Raw genomic sequence first — 17,386 nt, 5'->3', positions numbered from 1 at the left:
AGGGAGGAATGAGGCTCAATCTTTTTTCCTGTATGAGGCTCAAAAGGTCTCTGATTTTTGTGTTTCTTGGCAACTTCCGTTTCTTTTTCCCAACTCCTGGCAGGGCTTTGCGGCCTCCTTATCCTCCCTTGTAGTCACTGAGCGCTCCCCTTCAGGAAGGTGTGCCTCTGCTGCTGTGACTCCTTAGAGTTCTGAGTAGACTTAGACTAAGGGCTAGCCTTTGCTCTTCTGGTTCTTTAAGCTCTAATGAGATAGAGAGTAATTATTAGTCTGCTTGGGCTGCCATAATAAAGTATCACAGACTGGGTGACTTAAACCAGGGGTCCCCAGTCCCCAGACTGTGGCCTGTTAGGAACCAGGCCCCACAGCAGGAGGTGAGCAGTGGGCGAGCCTTATGGCCTGAGCTCCGCCTCCTGTCAGATCAGTGGGACATTAGATTGTTATAGGAGTGCAAACCCTATTGTGAACTGCACATGTGGCGATCTAGATTGTGTGCTCCTATGAGAATCTAATAATAAATGTAATGCGCTTGAATCATTCTGAAACCATCCCCCACCCCTGTCAGTGGAAAAATTGTCTTCCATGAAACCGGGCCCTGGTGCCTAAAAGATTGGGGATGGGGGTTGCTGATAAACAATAGAAGTCAATTTTCTCACAATTCTAGGGGCTACAAGTCCAATATTAAGCTATCAGCAGGGTTGATTTCTTCTGAGGCCTCTCTCTGGCATGGGAGTGGCTGTCTTGTCCCTGTGTCTTCCCATGGTCCCCCTCTGTACATGTCTGTGTCCTCATCTCTTCTTACAAGGCCTCCAATCATGGTGGATTTGTGCCCACCCTGGTGACCTCATTTTAACTTAATTACTTTTTTTTCAAGACCTATTTCTAAATACAGTCACATTTGGAAGTACTGAGGATTAAGATGTCAATAGATGAATTTGGGGGGATACAATTCCGCCTTTAACAGAAGGAAAAATAGGACATTTGCAAAACTTAAAAAATAAGGAATAAAAAGCAAAGAGAATTTATATTCCTTTGGGTATATACCCAGTAATATGAATCACCCTATTATACACACACATGCACATGTATGTTTATTGCAGCCCTACTCACAATAGCAAAGATATGGAATCAGCCTAAATGCCCATCAGTGATGGACTGGATAAAGAAAATGTGGGGTCAGGCGTATTGGCTCTTGCCTGTAATCCCAGCACTTTGAGAGGCTGAGGCAGGCGGATGACCTGAGCTCAGGAGTTTGAGACCAGCCTGACCAAAATGGTGAAACCCCATCTCTACTAAAAATACAAAATTACCTGGGCACGGTGGCCCATGCCTGTAATCCTCGCTACTTGGGAGGCTGAGGCAGGAGAATCACTTGAACCTGGGAGGCGGAGGTTGTAGTGAGCCAAGATTACTCCATTGTACTCTCGCCTGGGCAACAAGAGTGAAACTCCATCTCCAAAAGAAACAAAGTGTGGTACATAAGGTACCACAGACTACTATGCAGCCCTAAAAAGGAACGAGGTTCATGTCCTTTGCCGGGACATGCATGGAACTGGAGGCCATTATCCTTAGCAAAGTAATGCAGGAATAGAAAACCAAACCCTGCATGTTCTCACTTATAAGTGGGAGCTAAATGATGAGAACTCATGGACACATAGAGGAGAACAACACACACTGGGGCCTATGAGAGGGTGGAGGGTCGAAAGAGGGAGGGGATCAAGAATAATAATTAATGAGTACTAGGCTTAGTACCTGGGTGATGAAATAGTCTGTACAACAAATGCCATGATACAGGTTTATTATCTATGTAACAAAGATGTACATGTAGCCCTGAACTTAAAAAAAAATAGCATATGTGACTATAATTTTTAAAAAAGCAAAGAGAAAAAGAAGGGACAAAACTTGGCAAGGAAGAATGAATGCTTTTGTGTGTGCGCTGTGAGTTACCATCTATAGGACACGTGTTAGTATCGTCTCATTTCTCTCCCAGCATAACATAGGGTATAGGATGCAGTCCTTGATCTCAGATACAGCATAGAGACTCCAAGAGGTTTCCTGTCTTCCTCATGAGTGACTGAACTGACTTGAATCCAGTTCTTTAGACTCTGGCTAGTATTCTTTTCATCGCTCCGAGCAGGGAGGTGAAAAGAAAGTAAACCCTCGTGGGCAAATTCCATGGCCTTTTGTTGTGTTATTTTGTTTTGGAAACTTTGGGGATTAGAGGCATCATCTGCCTGTCAGCCAGTTGTGTTCTTGTTAGCTTTAACATTCATAGTGGAGAAAAATAAACACACAGCCAGAAAGCTGCAACTCGTTTGAGAAGTAAATATAAGTCACAGTTTTTGGAAGTCATTACTATGAAAATTTTCAAGCGTAAAAAAGTAGAGAGATTGGTATAATGAACTCCCATATTCTCATCCAGATTCAATAATTATCAGGATTTTGCCATAGTTGTTTCATCTATCCCTTTTTCCTTCTTAAAGTAAATGTAAGGTTACTTTCACCCCTTTCAGGATGCAACTTTAAACAAATGAAGATTTTCTTACATATCCTTGGTGCCACTCAGAGTTTCCTAATTGCATCAAAAATGTCTTTTCATCATTGATTTGTTCAGATCAGAATCCAAATGATAAGGATATTTGTTGAGCATACCAAATTATGTTTGACAGTACCTTTTATATGTCTCTTGTTCTCAGGGACAATTTGTTTTCAGATCTCTGTAGAGAGAGAGGATGCATTGATTTGGTTCATTTTGCAGTATACTTTGTGGTGATATTGATTTGAAGTTTCAGAGCTCCTCACTGGACAGGGCCTGTAACAACTTTAAAAAAATTACAGTTTTGCTTTAGTTTCGAATGAATTTCCATGGTTTTCAAGAATTGTCCAAACAATGATTTCTTTCTGTGTACTAATCATCACCATATTTTTAAAAGGCTAAAACGTTTGAATATATAAACAAGTAAATACAATAAACATAAAAGTTTTAGTGCATCTTTACAAGTTGGATTGGTATTCATTTCAATGTATCCATGATACTTAACTAACTTACTAACGTTGAGGCATTTCATTTTTGTCCACATGGAACATTGTTTGCTGAGATTATTTTTTAACCACAACTTACAGATGAAAAGCTAGTAAAACAAGTTGTTAAATACTTGCTTTTTTCAAAGGTTATTTTTATAGTTAACAGGAGTGCTGCTAATGTTAGTTAGCAAAGATTGTGAATGCAACTGCTTGATGGCTTTTAAAATATGATAGTCTTCTGTTTTGCTAATAGTTTGTTTCTTCCCATAGGTATAAATGACCAAGGATTGTACAGAGTTGTAGGGGTGAGTTCAAAGGTCCAGAGACTTCTCAGTATGTTGATGGGTATGCCTCTTTTCTAATCATTTTTCCATGTGTTATTTGTATATGTTCATTGATTTCACAGCTTAATATTTCATAGTAATGTAGAGAATACTTGTGATTCCATTCCTCTACTTCCTACAGGAGTTTTCTGCTGAGCAGAGACAATTGAACCACAGAAGTAGATTAGTATTTGCATCGGTATAGATTGATAGATTGTCTGTTACCTCTTACTAAGAAATGAAAGAAAAAAGAATGCACCCCCTGGTTGACTGTCTTCCTGTGCTTGCTTCTCACAGGGAAGTGGCAGTCAGGCCTCTACGCTTTGCGTGGTTTCCAAATAGCCTGTCCACAATTGTGACAGTACATTTGGTTGGACAAGACCACTGGGACTAGCTCATTTTTATGGAGCTTCCAAAACTGTCATTTGACAGCAAGGGTCTGATTCTCAGGGATTCATTGGTATTCACAGTGGCTTGTTTGTAGTTCACACCAGGCTCTCCTCCAGAACCATGCATGCTCCATCTGTGCTGATAACACAGTGTTCTTTGGCGTCGCAGACTAGAGGAAGCCAGAGAGTGAATTCATTTCATTACCCCAGACGTTATGTGAATGACAAAGCGCTTTTACATTACACACTGCTGTCAGTTCATTGCCACCTGTAAGACACTCCATTTCTCCCCCACCCCAAAACAGGCTGCCTCTTGAAGAGTGATGATAACTCATCAGGCTAGAGGGCCTGTGTATCAAACCAATCTGTCATTATGATCTTGCTACGTATTAATTTATTTGATATCTTACTTTCATTAATCAATATTAACAGTGCCCTCAGGTGTGCTGTGAATACATTCCAACCTGTCTGCATCTTAAAGCATTATAGCAAAGACTCATTTTTAGGAAGCATGAGCCAAGTTGAATAAAATCAACTGCCATGCTACGGATAGGATTGCTTGTTTGGCTATATTTGAATTAAGGATTTAATAAGCAACAATCTTTTGTAAGCTATTAACCACAGGAAAAATTGCCCATCATCAGTTGGAGAGCCTTATTAGAATACATTCGCTTCCATAAGCTGTTTTCATTTTCTGCCTCTCTGGTTTAACTTGGGTGTGCAATTTTGGCAGTCAGATTTTCCTTTTTACCATTAGTGGTCTCCAAATTAAATAGACTCAGGTTGCCAGTGGTTCAGTAGCAGCTGGAAGAATTTAATGGGACTACAGCATCTGCTTTTACTTAATTTTAAAATTAGAAACACTTCTTTCATTTCCAAGATGGTGTTATGATGATTAGAACTGGAGGAGTATGTTGATACCAGAATGGGAAATGTGGACTGAAAGGCACATTTTGATGGTAAATTGATCCTAAGGACCTGGCATTATTTTTATTATCATCTTGTTCCTGTTCAAGGAAAGTTTGAAGAAGGGTTTTTCTGTGGTCACCTTGAAGTGTTAAGCTGTCTCAAAATTTGTTGGTCATCTCATAAAATTCTACGTGTACAGCATTGCTCAACTCAGCGTGGTAGTTTGCTCTGCTCATGGGAAATGTCCCAAGCCAGTCCTTAACTTACAAGGTGTTATTAAATATCTAAACCCTCAAAAAATTAATGACCTGGAAAACTGTTTCTACTTTTCATGAGCCTCAGAGTAGAGAAGCCCAGGACATAAGTGTGACGCAACCTCATACATATTGCTGGCAAGGGAAATGCTTATGTTTTCAGTAATATCACTCTGCAAACAGAGGAAAGTTAGAGAATTGATGTGAGACAGTTACTGACTTGTTACCTCCTCATTCATTTAAGAGGGTTACACAATATACCTTTGTTTTGAGTAATCTATAAATAATTCCTACGATGAATTTAAGATTATCAATCAAAAACTTTGGATTTTCATTAACATTAATACCATTTTCTTGTTACCTTATGCTACCAATACAAACCTTAGCCCTTGACAAAATACTTACTGTTTCCTAGTCAATTTAATGTTTCCTAATTTCTTTCCTTTTATCCAGATTGAGTGCTCAAATGGGAATAATTTAATGGCTTTTCCAAAAAAAGGGTTTTAGAGTTTTGAATAGTCATGTCTACATAATCTTAGGGATATTATTTTTCTCCAACCTTTCCCATTTTGCTGCATTGTTACAGGGTTACGTATATATCCTGAAGACGAAAAAATTGTGTGGGTCTGCCCAATTTTTAACTTTGCTTTTTTAAATAATTAGTGTTTATTATTATTATTCTTGAAGGTAATAGGTTTATTTCAACTTTGAATTTTTTTCGAAGAACATTTTGTTTGTAATGCGTTGTCTTTGTAGAAATGGGAAATAATTTAACTTTTAAGTATTTGAGAAACAGTCCTAAGCCAGGTACTATTTTTTGAGGAGAGCTGCCATTTACCCAGTTCTCTGTAGTTCTTGAGAGGTAATTATTTACTTCAGAATTTTTTATTGCCATTTTTACACAAAATACTTTGTATTGTTTGTTGAAGTGTTTTAAGTCTTCTTTACTCGTGTAAAAGTTTATAATGATTTCTAAAACATTATGTGCTTAATCTCTTGCATGTTTTTTCATTTGTCTCTTTTTTCTGGTGTGTTTTTTCCCTTCATATTTCATATTAAAATAGAGAAAAATGTTTCTTTCCATTTTCCTTCTGTCCTTCTTCCTTCTCCTGCCCTTTCTTCCCTCCTTACCCTCTTTATTTTCTCCCCCTTCTTTCCTTCTCTCCTACCTCCCAGCTGGCATGAAATAGCAATGACATTGACCATACAAAATTGTCTAAATAGAGAGGCAGTTATTCTCCTCGAGGCCAGGTAAAGGAGCAGGCAGCTGCCTTCCTCCACCTGGTGATGAGAGGGCATTCTTAGTTGTCTTCCCCTCTGGGAGCCTAAGGCAACTGTCCACTGGATTTCCAGCAGCCTCTGAGCCTTTCCCTGGACCAAGCTTCTTAAGGTGCTGAAAGAACATGCCCATATGAGCAGATGCCTGCCTTTTTCTTCCCTTTTGCAGCCTCTAAGACAGGGTGCACAGATTTGGTAGAAGTTGTTATTGTTTTTGTAAAGTAGAAACAGCACAGTTGGGAAAGGCAGGGAGAAATATCAGATGAGTTGTCTTTGGGTGAGTCATGATTTTTTAGTAAATGGAGTGGGAATGTAAATAGCAATTACAATAGTTCATGGTAGATTAGAACTGATAGGAGGTAGAATTGTTACGCATTATTCCTCCTTCCCTACTTTACTTTAAAACATCAGAGCAAGATAAGAGGAAATTGTGAGAAAATGTGGTAGTAGCTTGTGTGGTCTGGTGAGCTCAGTGGTTAATTCTAAATCTGATTTGCAAGAAGGGCTGGATGACTTTATTTTCACACATAAAACCACAGAAAACAAGAAATGAGAAGAGTTTTACTTGAAAACCATTACCTTGTTTCCTTTGTAGGACAACTTTGTTGCATCGATTGGGGAAAAACGTGAACTAACGTAGCTGAAAAATATCTGATTTTTTATTATACGACATATTTTCAAAATTCATCCATTCATTGTGCTTTTTCAAGTACTTTAAAATTGGACCTAAGTCAGTGTTGAGTAGGGTGCTAGCAGCTGCATAAAATTGCACTTTGCATTTAGGTTGGACTGCAGATTTTCAGTTTCAAAAAAAAATGACCAGTGGTTACGTAAGTGTGAAACGTTCACCCAAATAAAAAGTCAACTCTTTTTATCTGTGCTTGTTAGTTCAGATTTTTAACAAATCCATGAAGTGTCCTTCCTTGGTCAGAAAGGAAGCAAATTGTTTTTGTCTTTCTTATGGTAGATCATATATTCTGAATGAACCCTCCAAATGTATTTTCATGTTTGAATCCCAAAGAATTATTAAATTCTGCCTAGTCCCAGTGCATTTACTCATTGTAAAGGACTGCTAGGGATGATTGAGCTATTTGAAAACAGTGAAAATTTAAGAGAGAGTAACATAGACGCTATGTAGTCATTTGCTTCTGATATGACAGCTGCTTTTTATTCCATGAATTTAGAATGATGGCTTATTTTTCCATGGAAAGAATATGATTCTCAAAATACAGAATCATAATTTGGTAGAAAGCTGGAAATAAAAGATTTCCTTTAGAAGCCTCTTGGATTTTAAAAAGATGGTTTGCTGGTAGCAAGTTGATTGAAAATGTTATCTGACTTGTATGTTAAAATGAGATTTAAATAATTGATTTAATGAGAGAGAGAATATTCAGTTACTGAAGTAATTGGTTGGCAAAGGCTTTAGAACAGAATTATTTAGTCCTAGTTATAAAGGATTGCACCTTTAATCAGGGTGCTTAATTTGATTTCTTGAATGTATCTGTGGCTTGTCTGACAAGCTCAGTAACAAATGAGTTCTGAATTGTAGGAACTGATCAAAATGTAATCAGTGTCAATTGCCATTGTTGTAGTTTATTGCATATTGCTGTCAGTTGCTGTAATCAAGAAATGTTGAAGTGCTTTAAAAGTCTTCAGACCTTTGAGTAATTGACCTCATATGTATGATACTATGGCTGTGAAATAACCATCACTTCCTGTTTTACTTTATCTTCAGAAAGTTTCAACCCAACATTGAGTTATCATCCACCCTTCATCATCCCAAGCCTAAAACTTTTTAAGTGGCATGCATGACTTAATGTGGTGGTCCCATTTTGACAGGTTTTTCTTTTTAGTGTTTTTAAAAAGGAAATACTAACAAGATGTTTCCTTCTCCATGAAGACAAATACAGTATAAGGGAGGAAAAAAACCTTGAAACAACTAGGTTTTTTTTGGTCTTAGTTAAGACATCATCGTGGAGTGAGGGAGAAAGAGTCTTTTCCATGAATCTCTTATTTTCTCCTTTGCATAGTAGGCGTGTAGAAAACCAGGCAGATTGATATTGATGGCTCATTATCATTCGTCATAACCCATTTCCTGCCTCCTCCCTTTGGGCAGGTACCATCACTGCTTGCTTATATTTTTTAGTGACTCAGCAGTGGTAATAACCTGCTACATTTAATTATTTATGGAAATCTGTATACATTCTTCATTTGCCTTGATGCTCTTAATAGTTCTGTGAGAGCATTTACAGTATCTCCATTGTGCAGATGAAGATCTGAAGTTCAGATAGGTTTGGAAGTCGCTTATGGTAGTATGGCTGGGCCAGGTTGTTAGAGGCATGTAAGCCCAGCTTTTTGATACCCATGCTGCTCTCCTCCCCGCCACCATGCCACAGCTGAGTGTACCAGCCCAGAGTTATAAGAGTCATAGATGCCACCATACTCCTTAGGGGTTTGCCTTTCCTGCCATCCTTTCATTTTAGTTCTGCCAGGATTGACGCTTTCCTTTCCACAACCGACTAACTCTCCCATCTCCTTTTTTTTTTTTTTTTCTTGGTACCACATACCTTTTCTTTAGAACTTACTAGCCATTTTGAATTTAATTTTTTTCTTTTACTTTATAAAGGAGCAACCCTATTGACTTATCACTTGAAAGGATGTTTGTAAGAAACACATCAGTACGCACTATTTGGATAAATAAAACTAGTTTAAGTTAGAATGAATGTCTGGAGTGTTACACAGAGGCTTTCAGTACATATTTCCCGGATGAGTGTATATATTATAGTGTTAATGTGAAAGGTTAACTGTAAATGACTTTTTAAGTCTCTGTCTAGTCATTTTCTGTTTTGGTTGATCATATATTAATTTCAGAAAGATAATCTAATGAACAGAAATCCTGAAAATCTGAGAGTAAGTTTATCATCCTTTCACCAGTTTGTTGCCAATTCTGATAGTCATTTTGCCGTTCATGGTGCCACCCGCAATTTTCTGTGTCATAATGATGCAGGATGTTTTTTGCTCCCTGATTCGGCTAAATCCGAGTTTTTGTGTCACCACCAGGGAAAATCAGACACGCGGACACAGTGAAAGGTGAGGAGAGTGGAAGTTATTAAGCTAAAGGGGAGCTTTCAGCAAAGAAAGGGGGTCCCACCAGCCGGCTCCCAACTCTCATACTGAACGCAAGGCCACCACACATGAGTTGAAGAGGTCTGGCTCCTCCTTGGCATAAGGCAGGAATTCCCAGTAGCTCCGCCCTGTTCCCCCAGTGTGCATATGGGCCCTTAGTCTGAGCCACTCCACGTTGATTTATTTCCCTTACTGAGCATGTGTTAAAGACCGAAATTTTCACCGTGGGCATGTTTAGGCAAGCCTCATGTACACAGTGACCTGGGTGGGTCGGAGGTTCTCTGGGGACTCTACCCTTCTTATTTGGCTGTCTCCTGCCTCTCTCAATACACAGTAGGAGAGCAACAGTGCCACCTAAAACAAATCATATGCATACAACTGAAAGTGCCACTTGCTAATAAGCCAAGGCTACTGAGTGATACTGTTAACAACGATGATAATAGCTATACATGAAATACATTGTGGGTGTTGAAATAATACACTATGTCTAATTCTTCCTTACTCCCAACCCGTCTCTTATTTTTTGCTTTGATCTCTACTGCAGATTTTCTGAAGTGCCAGAAGTGTCTAGTCATAGAACATATCTTATAGTATTTTAGAGAAATTGTATATATAATGTTTTCCTAGGAAACCGCAGGATTGTGGTTTCCTCATTTAAAAATGGAAGCTTTGTGAGCTAGACAAGAGGACCTTTGATGTTCAAGGTTTTAATTATTTTTTTGTTGTTTGCTTGCTCACTAGATGTAAAAACGTGCCATGAGGTGGACCTGGAGAATTCTGCAGATTGGGAGGTGAAGACAATAACAAGTGCCCTGAAACAGTATTTGAGGTAAGCGCTTCTCAGCAGCAAGATAGAAGAATGGACTATTGGGGTCTGTAACATACAACAGATGCCAATTGTGTACATAAATATCGATACTTAAATGAAGCCTTACTTTAAAAAGGGAAAATTTCTCAGGTGTCTCAGTGTCCCAGAAAGAAAGGTAACTGATAGATAAACATCAGTAACTAAGTAAATTGCAACAAAACAGGAATTGACATAGACTTGGGTTTTGAAATAGACGTTTCTTGTGGATGTACATTTTAGGAATTAAACACTATGAAACAACTCGTTGAGGCTCATGATGGAATGAAGGCTATTTATTGAATTCATTATGTCTTTATATTTTAGGCTGAAATGATTTTTTAAAGTTTAAATGATTTGAACTTAAGGCTTATGACATGTCAATGCAAAGCTCGTTGAAAAGAAGTTTACTTGGTGAGGTTTTAAGATAAAGTTGTTTTCTATTGATAATAGAAAATATTTAGGACTAGAGTTAGGAGAGGGTAGCATTTTTGATGAATCATTGTTTTTTTTTTTTTTTTTTTTTAAAGAAAATAATGGTAAGCTCAGGGTTAGATGAAGAGCAAGTATATAGACAGTTAAAAAAAATGAAAAAAGATCACAACTGTAATTTTTATATGCTGTGGTTCTGTTGGGGACTTAGATTTTCCATGGCAAACGAATGACCTAGGACCAGTTCTTTTTTTTTTTTTTTTTGGAGATGGAGTCTTGTTCTTTTTGCCCATGCTGGAGTGCAGTGGCACGATCTTGGCTCACTGCAACCTCTGCCTCCTGGCTAATTTTTGTAATTTTAGTAGAGGCGCGGTTTTACCATGTTGACCAGGCTGGTCTCAAACTCCTGACCTCAAGTGATCTGCCTCCCTTGGCCTCCCAAAGTGTGGATTACAGGTGTGAGCCACCATACCCGGCCTCAGGACCAGTGCTTTTTAACCATACATAGGGTTGTTTTCCAGGTAAAAGTTACTTTGGTTCCAGTAGATACATTCAAATCAATATGACTTATTTTGTATTTTTAAAAAATTATGAAAAATTTCAGATACATAAGATGAGAAGTTAGTGTAATGAACCCTTATGGCTCTATTATCCTGCTTCTTGAGTTATCAGCATTCCATCCTTCTTAATTCATTAATCTTTTTACCTGCCACTGTTTTCTTTTTTTTTTTTTTTTTTTTTGAGATAGAGTCTCGCTGTTGGCCCGGCCTGGAGTGCAATGGCATGATCTTGGCTCACTGCAACTTCTGCCTCCCGGGTTCCAGCAATTCTCCTGTCTCAGCCTCCTCAGTAGCTGAGATTACGGGCACTCACCACCAAGTCCGGCTGATTTTTTTGTATTTTTAGTAGAGACAGGGTTTGCCATATTGACCAGGCTGGTCTCGAACTCCTGACCTCAGGTGATCCACCCACCTCAGCCTCCCAAAGTGCTGGGATCTACCTGCCACTTTTTATAGATAATACTTTAAAGATTTTCTGAAACATCGTATTACTGTACCCATAAATATTTGAGTATCTCAAAAACTCTTTTTTTTTTTGAGATGGAGTCTTACTCTGGAGTGCAGTGGCGCAGTCTCAGCTCACTGCAAGCTCCACCTCCCGGGTTCACTCTATTCTCCTGCCTAAGCCTCCTGAATAACTGGGACTACAGGCGCCTGCCACCATGCCTGGCTAATTTTTTCATGTTTTTTTAGTAGAGACAGGGTTTCACCGTGTTAACCAGGATGGTCTCGATCTCCTGACCTCATGATCTGCCTGCCTCGGCCTCCCAAAGTGCTGGGATTACAGGCATGAGCCATTGTACCTGGCCTCAAAGAGTCATTTTTTAAAAGTCAATCAGAATATATTATGCACAACAAAATTAATATCCAGCATTCAGTCTATGTTCAATTTTTACCAGCGGTCTTCAAAAAAGCCTTTTTATATTTGGTTTAAATCCTGCAGGATTTAAACTGTGCCAACATTTCACTTGGTTGATAGGTTTTAAGGTTCTTTTAATCTCTGAATTTCCTCCCGTCCTCCACCACTGGCATTTATTTGTTGATGAACCTGGTTCAGTTTTGATTATGTCTTCATGATAGCATTTAACATGTTTCTTTAGCCATCCTGTGTCCTGTAGATAAAGATTTTTCAAATAGGCTTTGTTAGAGTCAGGTTTTCTTTTATTTCAAGAATACATTGTATTGGTGGTATATTTTTTCTGTTGTTTACCATCAGGTAGGCTGGGTTGTATGGTTGTCCCACTTTTTAATGATATAAAATTTATCCGTGGGTAATAGGTATGTATTACCTATTTTCAAGTGCTTTATGTAAAGAAGATGTTTTCATCTGTTCTAAATTTTTTCTTAAACTATTATGTGCATTATTGTTATTCCTAATTGATAAAGGGATGTATACTTATATCAGTATTGCCACTGATAGTGACTAACTGTGGTTTAGATGAGGATTATGGTAAAAATGAATCTTGTTACTCCCAACCCTAGGATAAGAATTTAAGTTCCCTGAAGATAGGCATCTTTTAAGTCTTGTTCACTGCAGTATCCCCAGCAACTTGGAGCTGTACCTGTGGCTGAGAAATTAGAACAGTGGTTCTCAACTGAGGATGATTTTGCCCCCCAAGTGGGATGTTTGGCCATGTTTGGAGACATTATTGATTTTCACCATTGCTGGTTTGTAGTGCTCCTGGCATCTGGTGGCATCTGACATCCTGCAGTACGTAGGACAGCCCACCCTCCCCCCACAAAGAATTATTTGATTCAAAATGTCAATATTTCTGAGATTGAGAAAGCTGTATTAGATGCAGGAAAGAGTAGGTAAGGGGTATAAACATACAATGAATTGCACATGTTAACTTGACCAGAAGAAGTACTGCCACTCTAGGAGATCGCTGTAAATCCGTTTTACTGTTTGGTAGACTCGTAGCAGTGCAGGTAAAGGGATTGACTGAGATGATGGAACACTAAGGCTGGAAATCCACCTTTTTGGCAATAAATTGCATTCTTTTTTCTCCATTCCATATGGTTCTTTTCTTTTGCTGTGTGGGAGGAATTTGTTTAATAAACTAGAGGCTCTTTTTATTTAGTACATAGGATTTCTTTTTGGATCTTGATATTCTCAGAAGCTAGTTCCTTATTGCCCCTGGTCTTGTGTTGCTTTTTCTGCCTTTTTATTTTATTACCTTGCTTCATCCTATGGAATTTCACTTTTAAACAAACATTGCCTACAGAACGACATTATGAGATGTTATTATTATATAACTTCACTTCTAACAAAATACACATTCTGCCTGAATGTGATAAAGTGAATTATCATAAGATGGCAGATGCCTTGGGAGATTTGAAAGTTGGGTTGCTGTTCTTTTCCCCTATGTTATTTTTAGCGATGGAAAATGCAGTAATTAGGATTTAATTGACACTTAAAAAAAAATTTTGGTGATGCATCAAATGGGATAAAACTGAGTTTTTATCTACCTCCATTTTGGCAACAGGGTTCTGGCCCAAGCAAGTGTATTTCTTTCTGCATGAGAGGTAATACAGTGTGATGGTCAAGAGCAGGAGGTCTGGAGCCAGCCTGCCTGCCAGGGTTGGAGCCCCAGCTCTGTCACTCACGGCACCATGGCGTGAAGCTGAATATAGCTTTTCTCACCCAAAAAAGCTCTTGCCCTTGAATTCTTCTCACTGCAAATAACCCAGCCATCTTATTGGATGGGATGGTGGAGGTGGAGGGAGGAAAACAGCCAAAGCCCCAAAGCACCAAACTAAAACAAGAAGCAGGTCCTCCAGGGTCTTGGAGAGGGACAAGTATATGCAGTGGACTGATGCGTCGCATCTCCCTTTTCCTTCTACTGACTTGAGGCAATGTTTTTTTTGGTTTTACTTCTCATGTTTTAGAGAGCTGAATACCAGCCCTCTGAATGATTTCTTATCTATGCAGACCATTATTTTGATTTTCAGAAACATGTTCGTTACAGCAGTTTTCTGTTGTGAGGGGACAAATGAGTGGTTTTGTGATGTTTCTAGTCAAATGATTTTACCTGGAGGAAACTTCTTTTAAGCCTGGAAATTGTAATGGGACTTTTTGGGAGGGAAATGCCAGCTTAGGTAAATATTATGATTTATATCCCCCAACAGATCCCAACGAGTGGCAAAGAGAGGTGGCTCAGAAACATGTCAGGTGGGAGGCTGAGAGTTGCAGTGACTCAGCATAATACATTCTGTATGGGGAACTTGTCGTTTTTATGGCTGCTTCCCTAATGTTAACAATATTTATTTTCTTACGCTGTATTGCTTAGCTAGACATATGGCAATGATACAAGTAACTTGTAGAAGATATTCAGATACAAATTCATTTTTATCGGAAAAGAAATGTTTTTCTAAGGGTTCTCAATCCCCCCGACCAACCCCGCTTTTCTTTTCAGTACCCTTTAACTTTCCTTCTCTGCTAGATAACCATTTTTCTTCTTTGTTACCTCCTGCTTTTCCATATTTTGAAACAAACCTCCTGAAGACTTTCTTTGGATTGGCCCTTTTTTCTCCTTATTTAGCCTGTGGTATAGTTGATTTTTTTTTTTTTTTTCATTTTCTTGGTGAAATGGGAGTGTAGGGGAAAAGGAGAGGGAGGGGAAATAAGAGCAGGACTTTTTCACTCGTGCATTAAATTTTAGTTTCTGGTTGTCATTTTGTGTTTGTATGTGACTATAGCATTTTAAATTGTATGTAAGGAATATATGTACCTAAACATTTTTTTCTTTGATTTTTCAATTTTCTTTTCAAAACATTAAAAAAAAAATAGAGACAGAGTCTCACTTTGTTGCCTAGGCTGGTCTTGAACTCCTGTCCTCAAGTGATCCTTCCGCCTTGGCCTCCCAAAGCAGTGGGGTTACAGGTGTGAGCTACCATGCTTGGCCTATTTTTATTTGTTTTTTTAAGACAGCTTTATTGAAACATAGTTGACATACAATAAGCTGCATATAAGTTTGATATATGTGTACCTCTGAAACTTACCACCATAATCAAGATAGTGACCCTATGCATTATTACCCCCAAAAGTTTCCTCCTACTGTTTGAAATCTCTCACCCTACTGAAGTAGCCTCATCTACTGATACGTCACTTTACAGTTCCTGTAATTTTATATAAATAGAATTATACAGCGTATACTTGAAATCGGTATTATTTCACTTAGAATAATTAGATTCATCTATGTTGTAGTATATACCACCAGTTCATTCCATCTCACTGCTAACTAATGGATGATTTTATAGATAAACCAGCATTTAAAAAAATCAGTTCATCTGTTGAAGGATATTTAACTTGCTTGTAACTTTTGGCTATTGCACATAAAGCTGCTAAAAGCATTCATATACCTATGTTTGAGTGGACATAGGCTTTCATTTCTCTTGGATAAATCCCAGGAGTGGAATATTTAGATCATGTGGTAAGTGTATGCTTAACTTTTTGGGAAACTAACAAACTTTCTTCCTAAGTTGATGTATTTCTTTACATCCTCACCAACACTGTACAAAAGTTCCATTTCCTTTTCATTCTTGCCAACTCTTAAGCTGGTCAATCTTTTTCATTTTAGCCATCCTAACAGGTATTTGATAGTATTTCATTGTTCTTTTAGTTTGTACTTCCCTAATAACTAGTAATGTTGAACTTTTTTTCTATGTGCTTATTTTCCGTTTATATATTTTCTTGGGTGAAGTGTCTGTGCATATCTTTTGCCCAATTTTTTACAACTTAGATTGTGATATTATTGTGTTTTAAAAGTTAAAAAAATATATTTTGAGTACAAGTCCTTTCTTAGATACCTGCTTTGCAAATATTTTCTTCATTCTGTGATTTCTCTTTTCATTCTCTCAATAGGTGTCTTTCAAAGAGAAGTTTTAATTTTGATGAAGTCTAGTTCATCACTTTCTTTTTATGGACTGTGCTTTCGATGCTATATTAAGAAATCTTTGCACTTATTCAAGGTCACAAAAGTTTTCTTCTGTAAGTTTTATAGTTTTAGGTTTTACGCTTAGTTCTATGATCCATTTTGAGTTAATTTTTACATAAGATATGAGGTATGAATTCAAGTTCATTTTTGCATGGGGATCTCCAGTACTTCTAGTACAATTTGTGGGAGAGGGTATTTCTCCTAAATTGTCTATTGATATGATCATACAGTTTTCTTTTTGTTTGGTGAAGTATATTGATTTTTAGATATTATGCTAGTATTATATTCCTGTTATAAACCCAACTTGTGATATATTATTTTATTTATCTTGTGGAATTTGATTTAGTAACATTTTATTTAGAATAGTTGCATCTGTGTTCATGAGTGATATTGGTCTGTAGTTTTCTCATAATGCCTTTCTCATAATGTGTTTAACTTTGATATTAGGATAAAGTTTACCTCACAGAATGAGTTAGAAATTATTCCCTCTTCTATTTTATGGAAGAATTTGTATAGAATCAGTAGTTTTTCTTTCTTAATTGTTTGGTAGAATTCATTCAGTGACATCATCTGGCCCTAGTTTTCTAACTGGCAATATTTTTAATTGCAAATTCAATAGGACTACTCAGGTTATCTGTTTCTTCTTGAGTGAACTTTGGTGGCTTGTGTCTTTTAAGACATTTGTCCATTTCATCTGAATTGTTGAATTTATGGGCGTAAAATTGTTCATAGTATTTTATTTTTGATAACTTCAGAATCTGCTCTGATTCTGTAGTCACCTTTCTCATTGCTGGCATTGTTTATTTTCTCTCTTTTATTTCCTAATCATTCTGGCTAGATTCATCAATTTTACTAATTATCTTAAAGATACGGTTTTGGATTAATTTATTTTCTCTATTTTTCTGTTTTCTATTTCATGGATTTCTGCTTGATTTTTATTTCTCTTCTTCTGCTTACTTTGGCTTAATTTACACGTTTTTTTTTCCCCTCATAGCTCATTAAGGTACAAAATGAAGTCCTTGGTTTACCACCCTTCTTCTTTTTTAATATAGGTGTTTAGTAGCATAAAATTTCCTCTTAGTACTGCTTTACCAACATCCCTCAAATTCTGATATGTTGTGCTTTTATTGCATTCATTTCAGAATACTTTCTAGCTTCTCTTTCGAGTTTTCCAGCTATCTTTCTGTTACTGATTTTTAATTCAATTTTTGTTATAATCAAAGAAGAAACTCTGTATGACTTAAGCCCTTTTTATTTTTGAGATTTGTTTCATGGCCCAGAATATGGTTCATCTTGGAAAATAAATGGCC

At 37.5% G+C, this 17,386-nt stretch overlaps 1 protein-coding gene across 4 annotated transcripts in view; it reads left to right on the top strand.

Annotated features, from left to right (window-relative positions):
• ARHGAP10 (Rho GTPase activating protein 10) overlaps positions 1 to 17,386 on the top strand; it is a 332,652-nt gene that overhangs the window by 199,986 nt on the left and 115,280 nt on the right. For all 4 annotated transcript variants that reach the window (XM_021938123.2, XM_009207677.4, XM_003899252.5 and 1 more), the window contains 2 exons: positions 3,295 to 3,369; positions 10,045 to 10,132. In XM_021938123.2, the coding sequence (XP_021793815.1) occupies positions 3,295 to 3,369; positions 10,045 to 10,132 (163 nt within the window). The remainder of the gene's footprint in view (positions 1 to 3,294; positions 3,370 to 10,044; positions 10,133 to 17,386) is intronic.

Source organism: Papio anubis, chromosome 3 (genome assembly GCF_008728515.1).
Source record: "Papio anubis isolate 15944 chromosome 3, Panubis1.0, whole genome shotgun sequence".
Lineage (NCBI taxonomy): Eukaryota > Metazoa > Chordata > Mammalia > Primates > Cercopithecidae > Papio > Papio anubis.
Note: the sequence above shows the minus strand (reverse complement) of the source record. Positions and strands in the feature narration are given on the sequence as shown.